This window comes from Alternaria alternata (genome assembly GCF_001642055.1).
Source record: "Alternaria alternata strain SRC1lrK2f unplaced genomic scaffold CC77scaffold_15, whole genome shotgun sequence".
Lineage (NCBI taxonomy): Eukaryota > Fungi > Ascomycota > Dothideomycetes > Pleosporales > Pleosporaceae > Alternaria > Alternaria alternata.
This window is the reverse complement of record NW_017306204.1, coordinates 103579-119986: the sequence shown is the minus strand read 5'-3', so window position 1 is coordinate 119986 and position 16408 is coordinate 103579. Positions and strand designations below refer to the sequence as shown.

At 51.6% G+C, this 16408-nt stretch overlaps 6 protein-coding genes across 6 annotated transcripts; 3 read left to right on the top strand and 3 right to left on the bottom strand.

The window, feature by feature from the left end:
* Positions 1-3309: 3309 nt before the first annotated feature.
* On the bottom strand, positions 3310-4694 carry CC77DRAFT_939798 (hypothetical protein; the record flags this gene model as incomplete). The annotated part of the gene is made up of 3 exons (XM_018534695.1): positions 3310-3617; positions 3678-3970; positions 4033-4694. 3 exons carry the CDS (start codon positions 4692-4694, stop codon positions 3310-3312), a joined length of 1263 nt encoding a protein of 420 aa, XP_018383866.1.
* Positions 4695-5281: 587 nt separating this feature from the next.
* On the top strand, positions 5282-6503 carry CC77DRAFT_191163 (NADH:ubiquinone oxidoreductase 19.3kD subunit). Its single transcript, XM_018530553.1, has 3 exons — positions 5282-5614; positions 5665-5833; positions 5883-6503. Exons 1-3 carry the CDS (start codon positions 5521-5523, stop codon positions 6331-6333), a joined length of 714 nt encoding a protein of 237 aa, XP_018383865.1. The 5' UTR covers positions 5282-5520; the 3' UTR covers positions 6334-6503.
* On the top strand, positions 6504-7834 carry CC77DRAFT_191145 (DnaJ-domain-containing protein). The gene is made up of 3 exons (XM_018530552.1): positions 6504-6847; positions 6899-7701; positions 7757-7834. The coding sequence occupies exons 1-2, from the start codon at positions 6674-6676 to the stop codon at positions 7619-7621; spliced, it is 897 nt and encodes a 298-aa protein (XP_018383864.1). The 5' UTR covers positions 6504-6673; the 3' UTR covers positions 7622-7701; positions 7757-7834.
* A 158-nt stretch (positions 7835-7992) lies between these two features.
* On the bottom strand, positions 7993-10926 carry CC77DRAFT_1063109 (hypothetical protein; the record flags this gene model as incomplete). Its single annotated transcript, XM_018528600.1, has 2 exons — positions 7993-10727; positions 10782-10926. 2 exons carry the CDS (start codon positions 10924-10926, stop codon positions 7993-7995), a joined length of 2880 nt encoding a protein of 959 aa, XP_018383863.1.
* Positions 10927-13099: 2173 nt separating this feature from the next.
* Positions 13100-15397, bottom strand: CC77DRAFT_190843 (hypothetical protein). The gene is made up of 6 exons (XM_018530551.1): positions 14906-15397; positions 14676-14854; positions 14519-14625; positions 14343-14468; positions 14203-14292; positions 13100-14149 (listed from the first exon to the last, which is right to left on the bottom strand). The coding sequence occupies exons 1-6, from the start codon at positions 15228-15230 to the stop codon at positions 13402-13404; spliced, it is 1575 nt and encodes a 524-aa protein (XP_018383862.1). The 5' UTR covers positions 15231-15397; the 3' UTR covers positions 13100-13401.
* Positions 15398-16281, top strand: CC77DRAFT_1073373 (hypothetical protein; the record flags this gene model as incomplete). The annotated part of the gene is made up of 2 exons (XM_018529181.1): positions 15398-15961; positions 15991-16281. Exons 1-2 carry the CDS (start codon positions 15773-15775, stop codon positions 16279-16281), a joined length of 480 nt encoding a protein of 159 aa, XP_018383861.1. The 5' UTR covers positions 15398-15772.
* Between the last annotated feature and the right edge of the window lie 127 nt (positions 16282-16408).

Below are 16408 nucleotides of genomic sequence, written 5' to 3'. Positions count from 1 at the left end.
CGTTGTCAATGGACCTATATCCCACGGGCGCTTTGCGAAGCGGCTGGTGTTGACAGTGTGGGGTAGGAATAGGCCGTGGTCACGGTGAATACATCACAATGTGTCGTGAAGTAGCCGGTGTGTATGCACAAGGATTGAGGAGAACCGACAGTGCGCTGCACGTCGAAGAGGATGAATTGGTGGTAGTGGTAGTGGGAGTGTTGAAAACGAGGCGCGGTCCAGTCCGGTGGAACTAGCTGACAATAGTGCGTAGGCGGCGAATTGGCGATGTGCGGTATCGATAATAGCGACAGTGAAGGCGAGTAGGGCCGAGGGTCTTGAGCAGCGACGTCAATAGGCTTTCTCTTCACCGGGGGGACTAGGCGTGGAAATAGGGGACGTGGAAACGGGCTCGTGGGATGTATGAGAAGCGAAAGTGTATGTACTATGTTGCCGTAGCGAGTGAGCAACAAGTGGACAAGAAACGAAGGTATGGAATCGACACGACAAGGGACGGCGGAGCGTGAGGTCAGAGGGGGAGCGAGGGAAACAGTGGATATGAGGTTCGCAACATGGGAGGGTTGGTGAGGCCAATGCAGGGGTCGAGGAACGGAACAGGCGGCTGATTGGCTCCGCAGCGCCCGGCCGGCCTAGGCGCTGAAACGACACGAAGGAAGCTGTCCACTCACATTGCCGTGCCTGGATGCGCCATGAAACCAAGCCTCAGCTCACCGTCTGTCCACCGCCAACGGGAATGGCCGAGAGAGAGGTTGAGGCCATGAAGCATGTGACGAGTGCCGATTCCCGGGCTGCTCCACGCTGCATGATACGCTCTGGGATGTCGTGCGTACTGGCCCCGTCTCCCATCTCTTGCGCACCGAGTACAGTGCAGCTGCACCCTTCTCCTGCCATGATCCCGTCTCTCAGAGTCGACTCGTCCCATCATGACGCTCCGCCACACCCGTTCACACAATTCACAAACCAGCCGCCCAATCTATTCCTGCCAATACGGTTGCACGCGCAAGGTCCATCCCAAGACTTGTGCGGCTCCAGAACTCCGGCGCCTAAAAGTAGACCGCCCAAAACAGAACAACAAGCGAGTCAACCTCATCAGCAACCTGGGGAAGATCGCTCGCATCGGTATTGGTAAAACGGCTTTCGCGCGCCTCTCATGCATCTTGTCCAGTTTGTCAGGCCGCCGAGGCAAAACCCATTCCTTGGGCCCGCCACGCCCTGTCCTGATGAAATCTCCACCTGCACTATTGCGCGAACCGGAGGAGGATGAAGAACCCTGTGAGTCGAGTCGGTCTCTGTCGGCATCCCTGAATCTGGGAGTTGAGCATTCGATTCAACCGTCTTGTCATGTGTGCGTCGGGCGTTGGGTGAGTCTGGCAGGAAAAGCCATGTCAACTTCATGCGATGGCAGTAGCCGTGCCATGCCCTGGACTGCGCCACACACAAAGAAAACACGTGCACTGCCGCGGCTGCAGTAATGGCCGTCGTTGGACCAGACGGTCCGCTGTCGCGACCTCCTAACTCCTAATCATTGACAATGCCCACGTCTACTATCATCCCATCGCTCTGTCCCAGTCTTGCAAACTCATCAATTCGCATTGCCACGATTCACCAAGCCCGCAGGTTGCATTCGGAAATGACCTGCAACAATCCTCCCCCACGGCGACTCGCGACTCCCGTCCCTGTCGCGACTCAATCCTGACCCAAGGGAGACCCTACCGTCTTGAGAGATAAGATTGAAACTCCAAGACTCCAAGACATCGGTTACCCGGGTCTCGGTATCAGGCCCCCTTGACGGTGAACTTGAGTTTGCCCAGTATTTTCTAGGCAATAAAACAGAAAGATTGGCTAATCATCTACACAACCCACCTTACATTATGGTCATGCCACCCTCAGAACATCGCTCACCCTACTGCCAATCTGCCATGTGCATCTCCGACTTGGTGTTGCTTGCATGAGCCCCGCTTCTGTTGTTGCCCCTCCGTTCCTGTCGTGTTTCATACAAGCGATAGCTTCGGGAGAGAAACCTCCTTCCGTCATCGCTCACGGCAGCTCGCGATAACGTCGAAACAATGCTTTTACGCCGTGTAGCAATGCGCCGCCCCGCCGGCTGTCAAACAATAGCGCCTGGTAAACGGCGTAACGCCCATCCGTCCAATCCTTCGCTTGCGCATAAACACCATACTATACCCACAACACACGAGAGGAAAATCCAGTCGCAGGTTATAGGAAGTGAGGAAATTTCTTCACAATCTGATCGAGACCATCCACAGTAATTTGCAATTACCCAAAACGCCGAAATTTCCATCTGCATCGATAGCTGCGCGCCTCCGCCTTGGTGCGTATAGCGTCGCGCTTCGCCTTCGCACCTGCAGTGCCCAAAGTCCGGTTCCACGCCGTCATGACTCCAAGAAAGCTGAAAAGTAAAAGTGTAAACTAGTGCCTAGATCCATCTACTGCCTGCCCGAGAATATTACTCGAGCCGCTGCACGGTCGTTCTCATCTCGTACCCATATGATACCAAGCATTCTTCACGACCCGACCGACACTACAGCGGCACGCATTGTGTTGCAACGCAAGTATACCTATGGCCTGTCTACATTTTCTATACTCAGATCTCTCCGATCACGCGAGGCCGTTGCCACGTTACTTTTCCAAAACCGCCGTTCCCACAAGCGTACCAATCTATCGTATTCCTCCACCCCACCACATGCATGAAGACCGAAAAACCGAAGCATCGATCGATGGACACCGGGTTTTCGTGCGACCCGAATACGAACCCACCTTTTCATCCTCACACAATTGACGCTCCTCAAAAGGACCGATAACACCTACCAACACATCACAACATCACCATCGACGCTTCCAGAACGCATAAACGTGTACCCTGCTACCTGTTTCTTGTCAGTTCCCGTGTCAGAAAAGCTTGTGTTTGAAACGCTTTGATACTTTTCAGACATTATGTCATTTCGCTAAATGATGTACCTTGGGTTAGGACGCCACAGGCCACAACCATGGATTGGGTTGGAGCGTCTTAACATGAAACACGATAGCGACAAGACTCATCACATAAATGCGGTGAAGGGCTTGTTGGCTGTTGGTAGAACAGCCCAGGCTATAGAACAACCGTCTTGACTTTTCTCCCGGTAATATCTTCTTAAGTTCTCGCTCGTGTCATGATGGTTCGATTGTAATTTGATGGTAAGAAGGATTCGAGGAGATTTTGCATCGACGTAGATTATCCATAGAGACATTATTAGATTACCAAGTCTCTCTCTCTTACGGCCGTATAGTATATTCCAAGTCAAATCGTTCTTACCCGTCCACACAGTTCCCATACTGTTTGAGAAAACTATGCAGCTCTATCAGCGAGTCCGTAGGGCTAACTTCCATGTAGCGACTCTGCGAGTCACCAGCATGTGCCAACTCAAGAACTTTACATGTAACCCACCACATCTCCAGACCATGTTTGACGAAGCCCAACGACTTCTCACGCTCTGCCTCATGTTTTGTATGCAAAGTGTCCCAAAGCTCTTTCCAGCGCTTCGTTGCGCGAAGTAAGTCGCGATATGACGACGGCGTCAGAAGCGCAGCTCGCGATACGAAGATGATGGAATGCAGTGCTACAATTTGCATTAGCCCATATTCATGGTGCAGACAAGCGAACAGACGACATGACTTACCGAATACGCAGATCATAAGGTGCCTGAGCTCGAGTATGCTGAGAAGCGGATTCTTCTGCTCGTCCCACCAGTTCTCGCTCATCAGCAAAGCTACCAGCTGCTTGATACTAGGTATCTGCTTCGTTGGGCGCAATGATTCTACGCATAACCGCTCGTACTCTTTTTGTGTCCAAGCATCGTAAAGCGCGTCATTGCACGGAAGTCGTTGGTAAATTTCTCCTATAGCCAGATTCGGAAGCAGATTGAAGAAGAAGGTATTCATGTAATCCATGACGCACATGAAGTGTACGATCCTGGGGTGGTTAGTGCTGCAATTCATTTCCGGGTTCTGCGAATACACTGGCGGCTGATTTACCTTACTCTAGACTCTTCTGCGATGAATGCATCCCAGTCGGGCACCTTGTTTTGATGACTTGAATGGATCATCGGATCGAGCAACCTAAGGGACCGTATGGCAACGGTCAGCTCTGGGTGCCTTGAGACCCGAACCCTTCTGCGAACTGCCTCGCTATTGAAGCTACTTTGTAAAGCCACAATAAGTAAACCGGCTTGTACGCTTTCCATTGCATGAGGATCGCTATGTAGATCAGGTTTCGCTGCTACTATATGGCGCAGTTGCTCGAATATGAACTCTTCACCAAAATCAAAGAAGGCACGACAGGACAATGCGCCATCCGTTGGAGAACAGTGAACCGATCCGCCAAAAACGACGGCAAGCAAAAGTGGCAGCGAGACACTATGCATATCGAACGTGGGCCAATGAAGAAGCGGTTGTTGTGGGTGAAAGACCGTAAAGTAAGCCCACACACATTCCTCGAAGTTTTCAGCAGTGAAAACCGCTTTCGCAGCGTTCACTGGAAATATGTCGCCGCAATCAAGGTCAGCTGTTCGACGCGTCTTGCTGAACGAGAAGAGTTGAGAACAAAGCTCGTCAACCCTAGACTGAAGAATGGCAATCGGTTGAGACCTTCCTGATGCTGTTGGCGTCGAAGCACAAACATCCGCGCCAGTATCCATAAAGAGATCTGAGAAGATGCTAAAGAGTGCCATGTCCCCTTCGAATAGTTGGTTGCTTGCATTAGAAGCTATGTGGCTACCGAAAAGTTGTGCAGGTGTTCGTTCATCAGCGAAAGCATTGAGGATCGATTCGCGGCGAGGGTCCGAATAACGATACAGGAATATGATTGGGTAGGGAAGGAGCCTCTGGGCGTCTTCTACCCGTATCGTGGTGTGACCATTCACGTCACTGGCGTTGATGCCACTGGCGAACAGGCCTGACATCTGCGCCTGATTATCACTTTTTCCAGGTCGAGGTGGTCGTCCTGGTCTTGCTGAGGCTATCGCGTCATTTTCTCCTCTTTGTTGACATGACTTTGAATGCCTTCTCAGGACATCACTGCGCAGGAGTTGATGTCAGTCTGCTTGAGGCTAACAAAGCTACACGAGACACGTACTGACGGATGAAGGTGCGATTGCAAAAGGCACAAGCGTTTAAGCGATTGCGTGTATCTCACTGGTGTTAGGCATCAGATGGCTAATTCCAAGATAGTGAACATACGACTGGCTTCATGCCTCCGCAAGTGACTATTACTCGAGAAGAATTTTCTGCATGTAAGACATTGATGGGATGTGCCTCCAGCTCTTGGCTCGCTGCGATCTGACATTGGTTCGTTATTGGTGCCGCTCGTAGTGTGGGCTTTTCGGGGTTGGATGTGGGTTTTTGGTAACAAGGGAATGTGGGCTTTCCTCTCATGTGGGCTTTAATTGCGCCCGCCTTACCCTAAAGAGTAAGACACGTGATACACCATCAATCCTCTGCCCATATCATCTTGTACCAGGGAGTATGCTGCAGAAGCGAAACTACTTCCCTCCAATACTCTTGGTAGTCATGTCGAAGCTTCGAGAGTTCACAAGCTGCAAAATCCACTATGCGTTCTGTACTTTCTCACTTTGTGAATCTCGAGTATACTGTACTGACATTGCCTAGCATACATCATAAGACCTCGTATTTCAAATTACGTATCCGGAGTCACAGAACATCGCAGACTCTCTAGCTGTTCTTCTCTTTCCGGAGACATAAAAACTAACCGACAGCGCAAAGAAACTCTCCTTCCATCCACCAGTGTCAAACCCAGAGGCGTTGTCGAACATGTCCTGTAAGCAAAGCTCTCCAAACAGATGAAGTATACTCGCTGACAATCTCAGGACAACTGCGGATCAGATACTCAATTGGGCGCGACAGAGCTCACTCCACCCATTAAGCTTCGGTCTCGCCTGCTGCGCCCTCGAAATGATGCACTGCTCGATGCCTCGCTACGACCAGGACCGACTAGGGATTATCTTTCGAGCGTCTCCTCGTCAGGCAGATGTAATGATTGTTGCCGGCACAGTCACCAACAAGATGGCTCCCGCTCTTCGGCAGTGTTATGATCAAATGCCCGAGCCACGATGGGTGATCAGCATGGGAAGCTGCGCGAATGGTGGTGGCTACTACCACTATAGCTATAGTGTGGTGAGGGGCGTAGACAGAATTGTTCCCGTGGACATATATGTTCCAGGTTGTCCGCCAACAGCTGAAGCGTTATTATATGGTATCTTCCAGTTGCAGAAAAAGATTCGGCATACTAAGGTGACGAGAATGTGGTACCGGAGATAGCCGACTTGCTGTAGGGTAGGAAACGGTGGACATCTGAAATCCACAAAGATCATTGTGCTCAGCATTGCTCTCACTTCGGTGTGCGGCACACACTATCGCTTCTTCCTAGTTGTTTGTTGCCCCTTCTCTATACATCTGCATTGCGATCGTAGCCTCACCACTCACCACTCACGACCCTTTTGAGATACATTTCCACTTTCAGGCAGTTCTATTTAACAATTGTATCGTCAACCGCGCCACTTTTATTTTATAGTAATTGTGGCATCTCGAAAACGCATACAGCACGAACATCAGGCATATTGAAGAGCAACGTTAAAAATAAGCGCAAACTCTCTTAAAGATGCACATTTCCAAGCCCATAGAGCCCGAAATTTCTGACCATTACTTCGACCTGGGTGTGAATCGGCGTGCTACAGCAGCAGATGTGAAGAAGGCTTTCCACATGCTAGCGCTACGACACCACCCAGACAAGAAAGCGCCGGGTAAGACGATAGATGCCGTCGAGTTCAGACAGGTACGTGTACTTACCGGCAAAGCTTTATGAAGTTGAATTGACGAATGGTAGGTACGAGAAGCGTTCGAAGTACTGAGAAACTCCACGACACGAAGCGAGTATGATACACGGTACAATGAAGTACAAGAAGAGTGGAATGAGTACCGCAGCAATCTTGCTGAGTATGTGCTTCAAGAAGAGCGAGAACGTCTTGAGGCAAATAATGAGCGAGTGCGTATACTAGAGGAAGAACGACGACTTGCAGAAGCGAGACAGCGCGAAGCAAAAGAGGAAGCTCGTGCCAAAGTGGAGCGTACTGCTCGACAAGAGAAAGAACGACTCGCGGAAGAGCGATCACGTCAAGCAGCAGAACGAGCACAAAAAGAACTAGAAAAGGTGGCCGAAGAACGCCTCCGCCAATGGGAAGAAGATCAGGGGGCCAAACTAAAGCAGCATTGCGAACAGCTCCAGAGGCAGGCGGAGAAGAAGAATATGATGGAGGAGATGATGATGATGGAGGAAGACATGCTGATTATGGAGGAGGACATGATGAGTATGGAGGAGGACATGATGAGTATGGAGGAGGACATGATGATTATGGAGAGGGAGATGAATGTGATGGAGGAGAACATGAATATGATGGAGGAGGACATGATGATGAATAAGAAGATGATGATGAATGAGAAGAGGAAGATGATGGAGAAGAAGAAAATGATAGAGAAGAAGAAGATGGAGAGGAAGAAGAAGGCGGAGAAGAGGGGCAGGGGCCAGGGGAAGAGAAGAGCGAATAAATAAGTGTTGCAAGGCGCAGAGGATAACCAAGGCTGTCCGCATGCAGACATCACGCACGATTACAAAACGCGCAGTCGAAGATAATAGTCACAGAATTTAGTAATGATATAGAATGTCCGACGAGGGCCCTACACTTACAATAATAGCAAGTCAACAAGCCACCTAGTCATGCCAGTCAAAAAACCCTAGTGTGCCGTGACTGTCGTAAACAAGATATAAAGTCCCATCCCAACACCGGGGGTATCTTTGAAGAATGAACTTTTCCCCATGCCCCAAAACACCTTTTTATCCCGTCTCGCCGTCCAGAGGTCCCTAATAAAACACATCCAAAGAAGAGAGAAAGGATAAAGTAAAAGAGGTTGGTAGAGTGGACTTTAACCAGTCCATCCCATGTCCCCACCTTGTTGTCCACCTTGTTGTCCCATCCTCTGGGCCTGCTGCTGCGCTTGCCGCATCATCATCATCTGGTTCATCTGCTGCGGGTTCATGCCCTGCATTCCTTGCATACCCTGCATGCCACCATTCATCTGTCCACCCTGCATACCTCCCATGCCTCCATTCATCTGTCCCATTTGCGCCATGTTCATGCCCTGACCCATGTTGCCCATGTTACCCATGTTCATGCCCTGCATACCACCGCCTTGCATGCCGTTCATGGCATTCATATTGCCCATCATGCCCTGAGGCAGTTGACCGCCGCTCGCCATGGCTTGCTGACGCATCTGCAGGAGTCGCGACTGATTGGCGGCTTGTTGACGTTGTTGTTGGAGCATCTGCTGGTACTGTTGCATTTGCATTGGGTTGGTCGGATTGCCGTTCTGCATACCGTTCTGCATGCCGTTCATCTGTCCACCATTCATCTGATTGCCCATACCGTTCTGCATGTTTTGTGCCATGGCAATTTGCTGCTGTTCACGCGCTTCTCGTTGCTTGATCTGTATTTCCATCTGATGGATCTGTTGCATAACTTGCTGAGGGATGTTCTGGCCGTAATTCTGCATAACCGACTGCTTGTGTTGCTGATACCGTTGCCGCATCTGCTGCAGGTTCATGTTAGCAAAGGCCATGCCTTGTGGAGGCATACCATTTTGCTGCATGCCTCCCTGAGGTGACATGTTTTGCAAGGCCAATTGCTGTTGATTCTGCTGCTGCTGTTTCAGTTGGTTGAAATATTGCTGCGCAAGGTGATTGCGGTATGCTTGTGGATTTTGACCTGGAGGCACTCCTTGCGTCTGAATATGCTGGGCGGCCTTTTGGAATGCAATTTGTTGCATTTGTTGTTGTGGATTACCTGGTGATCCTCCTTGTTGCTGCATTTGCTGCATACGAAGTTGCTGCTGTAGGCGCTGCTGTTGCATCTGCTGCATCTGTTCGGGGGTCATATTCTGGCCAGGTTGAGGAGTTTGCATCATCATTGGTGTCTGCCCTTGCATTGCCATAGATGGGCTGCCCTGGTTCATGCGACTAGGAGTAGGCGTCATGTTGCGATTCGGCATCGAGGCGTTCATTACGGGCGTGCCCTGTACGATGTGCGGCGTGCCGGTGCGACTCAGGTTCTGCTGCTGACTGACGGAGCGAATCATATTTTGATGGTTAGAGACAGCAGACGGCGGTCGAGCAGGGCTGTTGATAGCTTGATTCGATGCTGTTGGAACCATTGGAGTGCCGCCCAAGTGTTGCGCAGACTGCCCTCCAACCAACGGCGAAGCTGCAGAGACAGCCATGGGCGTCTGCTGGCGTATGGTTGGTGAGAATTGAGATTGCGTAGCCGATTGGGGTGTCTGTGTAACCTGTATCGCTGCCGCATTGGACATCTGGTGCTGTGCTGCCGCAGCGGCTCGCGCGGCCTCGTTCTGTTGCTGGTTTTGCTGTAGTTGCGCCTGATGCGCTTGCTGACGAAGGGCTTGTTGCTGCTGTTGACGCTCCGCAAGCTCGGCTTGCTGCCTGTTCTCCATCTCCCTTTTTCTCTGGATCTCGGCCTCCATCTGCGCCGCACGCTTGGCCTGAGCAATTCGAGCATCTTCTTCCTTCTTCCTCCGGTCGGCTTCCTCGTGATTTGCGCGGATGTTAGCAATAGTCTTGAAGCGGGCGAAGGTCTGGGAATTCGCAGCAGCGCGCACGGCGTTGTCGTCGTTGCCTGTAGCGGTGGCCGTCATGATGCTCTGGTACTCGTCGCCTGCCAACATGAAGCGCTGCATGTTCTGCGCTTCGGCCTCGTCGGCAGCCAATTCGGCGGTAGTCCTCTTACGAGTCTTGCGTGGAGGCGCGGGGTTCTTATTGTTCGGATGTGTGATGGCATCCATGAGAGCGAGGGATTGGCCGAAGCTCTTGGTTGGTTCCAGGTAGAGGGGCGGGCATGTAGCGTTCAAAAACTCAGCCTCGAACTCGTGCACGTTGCTGTCGTCAAGGACCATTTTCTGGCGCTTCGGACTGGGCCCATTAGGAAAGGTGGGCGTTGAGGGTACTGCAGTCATTGGAGTCGGTGGCATGCCCCCAGCCCTGCCCTGGGCCTGCATTCTTTTGAGGGTGGCCATGTCAGGGACGGGCGTGGTGGCCAGAAGCTGCATGTCGGCCAGTTGCGACTGCGGAGTCGGAAACAGCACCACTGTCCTGACCTTGCCAATCCCAGGCTGCTTCGACAGGGCGCCGTTCTGACCCGGAGCGGGCATGTTCTCCTTGTCCTCCTTGGTCTCGTCGTCTTTGCTCTGTGCGTTAGGCTGGCCAGGCTTCGCATCGGGCTTGTTGACTGGGAATGGAGCGAAGGGGGAGGGCGTTATGAAGTTGTTGTAGTTGTGGATAGAGAAGGCGCTGGTGCCGGCCTCGCCCGTGCTGTTGGTATCATCTTTGGGCTTGACGCCGGCGGAGCGGTAGTCGTGAACTTCGACGATGAGGCAGTTGTCGTACCAGGGCGTGTTGAACTCGTAGAGCTCCTCGACCATGTTGTGGGGCACCTCCTTGTCCTTGATGGCCTGCAGCAGCTCGCGCATAGGAGAGGCATAGGACAGCGTCTCCTGGGAGTCGTTCAAGCGGAAGTGCTTGGGGTGCAGGTAGACACGGAGCGACGGCGGCTTGCCCTTGTGCCTGGCCAGGATGTCTTGCTGCGTATAGACTGCGCCGTGTGTTAGCAACTGTGCCCTTTTTTGCCGTGGCCCAGGCGACGTACCATATTTGCGGGCATCCTCCTGCTTCACGCCCTCGTCCTCCATGTTGGACTGGCGGGTCATGGTGCGCGCGACGCCAGGGCGCTGTGACTCCCGGCGCAAACGGGGAGGCTGCGACGGGCGGGCAACAGCGACTGAGCCTGACATGCTGGTGGTGACGGAGCTCAAGCTCGTGAATCGACAGTGGGGCGGGCGTGGGACGGGCTCTCGGCCTGGGCAACTACAGCCGACAGTCGTGTGGCCTGCAGTTGCTGGAGAGAGGGACAGAGGGGCAGGCGCAAGTGTGCGCACGATGCCCGAGGTGCTGCTGGCAGTACGCGACGGGGAGTAGACTCGGGAGCGGTCGGGCGTCTGATTGGGGATGTCTCGACGCGTGAAGATGGGCGACGTGATGTTTGCTGATCCGAGCTGATGCGCCGCTGCCTCCCCGTACATGCGCCAAGGAACCCTGTCCTGTTTCATCATCGACCACGTGACCATCGCTTCCCCACGACTTTCCACTTCATGTCATGTGAGCGACATCATGGAAGCGATATAGGCGGGCAGGGAGATTCGTCGAGATAGTTTGCTGACTAGCTCTCGAGTCATCAGCTTCCGCATGTCCAACCATCTCATAGTACACTGTACAATGCTCCGTGTGTCGGGTCTCTCTTCACTGTCTATACTGACACCCATCGAGCGTTGATGATATGTTACCGTGTGTACACATACGAGCAAAACCTGTGATATGACCATATGGCGTTCTTTTCGATTATTCTGTACTTCTACCTTCAGTCTACTCCACGACGCAAGAAATAATCACTCCGTCTATACCACTAACCTCAACATCTCAACATGGGTTGGTACTGCTGCACTTGCGGGAACGGAAACGCCGGGGATGGCGCATGCCCGGGCAACCCTCTATGCTCCAGCTGCACCCATCACTATTGCTACAGTTGCGGTCTGGGCGCGTGTGCCCGAAAGGCAGTTCCGCGACCTACTACAGCGCCGGTTTGCAGGCCAACAAGGAAAGGCGGGGAAAAGAGCGTGGAGGATGATCGGAACGACGACTGCCTTGTCTTGCAATAGAAATACAAAGGGTAAAGAAGAGTTCACAGTAGAAGGAAACAGTAGTGAGAGATAGAGCTATCGGAGAGTCATTTGTATTGAAATGCAGATATGCGACTGATTTATGGTGCATCATTAATCTTACGATGGCATGACATAATTTGCTGCTCGGTTTGACAACACCGGGTAATGACAAAAATGCAAGATGTGACTGATAGTAGTGTGGTTTGTTGGTTGATCCGAGTAATGGAACTAAGAATTCTCGATGTATATGTGAGTCATGCTAGCGTGTTCTTCAATTCACGGAACATCGCGTCTCTTCCTAACCACACGTGTGCGACCTCACAGCGCGTACGCGAGCATTCAGAACAGAGCCTCGGGTACAAGCTGCCTAAACAATCATGATAATTTACCGAAGAACAAGATCCCTGCTCTCGCTATGAGAACGGCAACGCAAATAAACAGTACGCGAAACCACTCACCCAAGAGCACAGCTCTTGCAACCCAATCAGCCTATATCAGTTCCATTGATACTCTCTCAAACTAGAGTTTCCCACACAAGACGACCAAAATCCAGGTCCTTGGTCATTGGTCCTTGGACGCACCTTAGCAGATAGACCTGCGACGTTCAACGTCCCAAAACGCGAAACCACAGCGCCGGTACTTCGAGCCTTCCGGATACGCACGCCCTCGATGCATAACCGCATGTGCCGAGACTAACACGCGAGCCGTCTTTATGCTACAGAGAGAAAGGGAGCAAAAAGAGTGGAAGAGGCGCTGTTGGTGGCTTGCTGTGCCGTGTAATGGGATTGCGGCGTAGGTCGCAGAGGTGCGTTAGCGGCGCGGTGTCATGTTGTGTGCGGAGTCGCCGAACCACTCTTCTGGACATCAAAAGAGAACAGAGACGAAGGAGACATGTAAATGAGTTCAACAGGTGGTATACTGAATGGCGATGGCGTCGTGAGTCGTGAGTAAGGATCTACGATCTATCGTGCGTTAGTAGATTTCCATGTTCGCCCCACTCAGCTGTCAAAACACGTCGAAACCGCACTGTAGGTTAATGTTCCTACCGGGGGTCCTGCCAAACACGGCCTCTGATCCGCAGCACGTACTCTTAACGTACAATGTGTCAGGTCTCAGGATCGTCTTCTTTCCGGGAGGTCAATGTGTAGCTCATCGCATGAACGAAAGAAGTGGAGCAGCGGCAAGCTCCCAAGGCTGTCTAGATCACCTGGCGTTTTAGGCGCCCAGTGTTCTGGCTGTTTTGAGTGCCATGACAAGTGAACATCAGATGGGGGTACGTGACACTGTTGAGATAGCAGATGAGAAAGGGACGCCGTGCCATTGAGGGTATTTCCTATCCGAAAGCAATCAAATCAAACTATGTAACAAGATGGACGAACCAGGAAAGAGAGAGAGGAATGGTAGATGTTACCGTGACGAAGCCTTGCAAGACAGTTCAGAGATATTGGACTCTATTCCCAATCGGTACTAATGAGAGTATGAACAAAATGAAAGATCTAGCTCTGCCAGATCATGGACTGACATCGACGACGATGTCTCGTAGCGATTAGTTTATGGCGATGGGAGCTTGCCTGCGAGCTCCACATAGCGCGGCCAGGTATTGGTGAAGACAAGGTACTTGATGCTTTCAAAAGCAGCATCGAAGACGTCTTCCGTGAATTCGCTCGGGACTATCGTCCGTGTGCTCGCCGTTGACGAGGATGTGATGCTGGAGTCGATACTCGCTGGTCGGCTCAAGGTATCCTCCCATGGGCAGACGACGTTCTCTCGAATGACCGGTGACTTGACATCATCAGGTGTCTGGCTGCGTGGCATATATGGATCGAATTCCACGTCTGCGAACATGACCTGTAGTGTCTTGAAAACCTTGTATTCGATGTTGATTGGTGCCTCTGCAGTGAAGGGGTTGACGAGCGTGTAGAAAAGCAAAGACGCTTCGTTGAACATCTGCCGCCGTTGAGAAGTGGTGACAACCTTCAGGCCACCCCATTTCTTCTTGAAGTTGCGCACCTCGCGCAGGAAGATGCAGTTCTCGGCGGTGAATTCACGAGCAGCAGCCCAGGCGATAAGCGGTTCGATACTATGCTGAATAGTGAACTCTAGCGACTGCATCGACGTCTTGGACCTCATCTCCTTGGTGAAAACCACAGTGGTCGATTTTTCGGACATGACCGAGTGATTGGAGGTAAGCGAGTCAGTTTCGGATATGGATGCTCGTCGATTGGGGCGGGCCCTCAATGCGTCTCGGAGTGGTATGATGATCAGAACCTGTTGACAGACTACTAGTGACGGTATGAACCTATATAGCAGTGTTAGAATTGACGATAGAGTTCTCAAATCGACTGCACTTACCATCCAGCTGGTGCGAAGAATTTGTTGATGTGCTGGACTTTGGACATGTCAGAGTACGTGAATGCGATCCACAGAGGCGTCCCGGGAAGGCTAATATTCGAGTTAGTCTTGTGAATAGTTCGTGATACAAGCGCACATACCCGGCAATGATTGCAAGTCTCGTTTGCCAGGCCCAAGAGTGAACGTCCTTGATGTTACGGATTTTCCACAGTATCCAAGGTCCAACAATCATCGTCCAGAATAGCTGCACAAATATTGAAGGGATCCTGCTTCGAAATCAATGGAATGGTTCAAAAGTCATATTCGCTCAACATACCACTCGCCTCCTCTGCGGCACTCAAAGTAATTGGCCGGAACACCAAAGAAACCGTAGGCATCATGGAAACGACGGGAGCCGAAAAACAACATGATGGCTGGTAGGAACTATGGCCGTTAGCTGTCTGCAATTCGAGCCACCACAAATCATCACCTACCGAAAGCACTAATCCGACTAGAGTTCCAAAGTACACTTTCTTTGCCGCATCAAGATCGCGCCATGCTTCGTACAGGCCAAGAGGGGTGTAAGATATCCGCTTCCTGCGCGCACCCTCCAGAAAGTTGCGTGTCATCCGACGCTGGCTCTCATATGCTGTGAGCACTTTGGCATTGCAGGCTAAAAAAGACTTAATATGCATCCATTGCTATATCGGCCCACCAGACTTACCTTGGAAGAATGCCATGCCAGACGGGAGAAATACTGACATAATCCAGAATTCGGCTGAGCACGGAAAGAGGCCATTCCAAGGGTAAACGAGCAGGACGAGGATGAGATAAATATGTAGCATAAGCACTGCTGCAAAGACGACCTTGAGATTTCTTATCTGCAGGCAAAAGGCTTCTCTACGTCGATGTAGGAAGAAGAGCTCCACACCCAGTATCAGTGTGTACAATATGGCAACGACGACATAGAAGATACCAAGAGCGTCGGTGTTGGGTTTTGTTGTGCCATCGAGTCTTCGTGGGCGCAAGAGAGGCGCCATGTTGACCATGCTGTGTGGATACCAAACGGATGTGATAGTTTCGATTGACAATCGATGAGGTATGAGGATTTGAATGTCAGGCTCTGCCTCTTACTTAACAAAACGAAAGTGGGGACGTGTAGCGGAAGGAATGGAGGCAGCTGGTACCGAGAAGACGGGACAGGTCATGCAAAGGGCACATAGGCGAAAGGAGCGGCACACGACTACTATGAAGGACGGGAAGACGTAAGAAGTATTAAGACTACCTCGCACATGGGCCAGGTTCAGCACAGAATACAACAGGGAGGGTTTAGCTGCGGCTTCGGTGGTCTAAGCGGCAAGGGATTGCTCGTTGTTAGATGGGTCAAATGGTATTTAGCCACCAGAGGCTAGTGATTGTTCCTGATGTGTAACGGGAAGAGAGCGCACCATCTGCAGGGAGAGACGCGTGAACGCTATGGCGGAGAGATGTGTCACGACGGCTACCATGGGAGCACAAGCTACTACCTTGCCAAACTGCGACCGCGGAGAGCAATCTGACGGCCGCCTTCAAACATGCTGGTCGATATGCGATGCACGGATGCGTGAACGGTAAGAAGACGGTTGGGTACGTCGTGCGGTTGATCGTGTTCTGGTTCGTGCTGGATCGTCGCATCCGAGATCAGACATCGGAGGTTTCGGCACGACTGAACCTCCTAGGATCCCCCCAGGAACCGCTCTTCATCACCACAACACCAGATCTTAGATTTTCTCGTCCAAATGTGAGTTAATAGCTACACACGTCGAATAGCGTTGTATTACGGCCCCCGTTCACTGTAGCTCAAATGCGAATAGCGTTGCCCTGATCGTAATGGGTGCCGCGGTTGCGGGTACAGTGCTGAGCTCGACATGTCCAGGGCGCATTCCAGCGCTGCACCCGCCGAATTCTGCGACTATAGCAGTTGAAATATTGATGCAAACTGAGCTCATGTATACAGGAAGATCCATGTGGTACTGTGGTTTCAGTATCTCTTTGCACTTCTGCCCATTGACCGGCAGGAAGTCTGACATTCATGCGTTCTCTTATCCTGCGCAACTTTGAAAACATCGCCCTACGTCAGATCAGTTCCAAACCTCCTGTCAGTCCCAAAGGTTTCATGTCAGTCTTCTAGAAGATTACCTGCACTCCTGTCGTCGATACTTTAAGCTTGTCACCCGTACCTATGTAC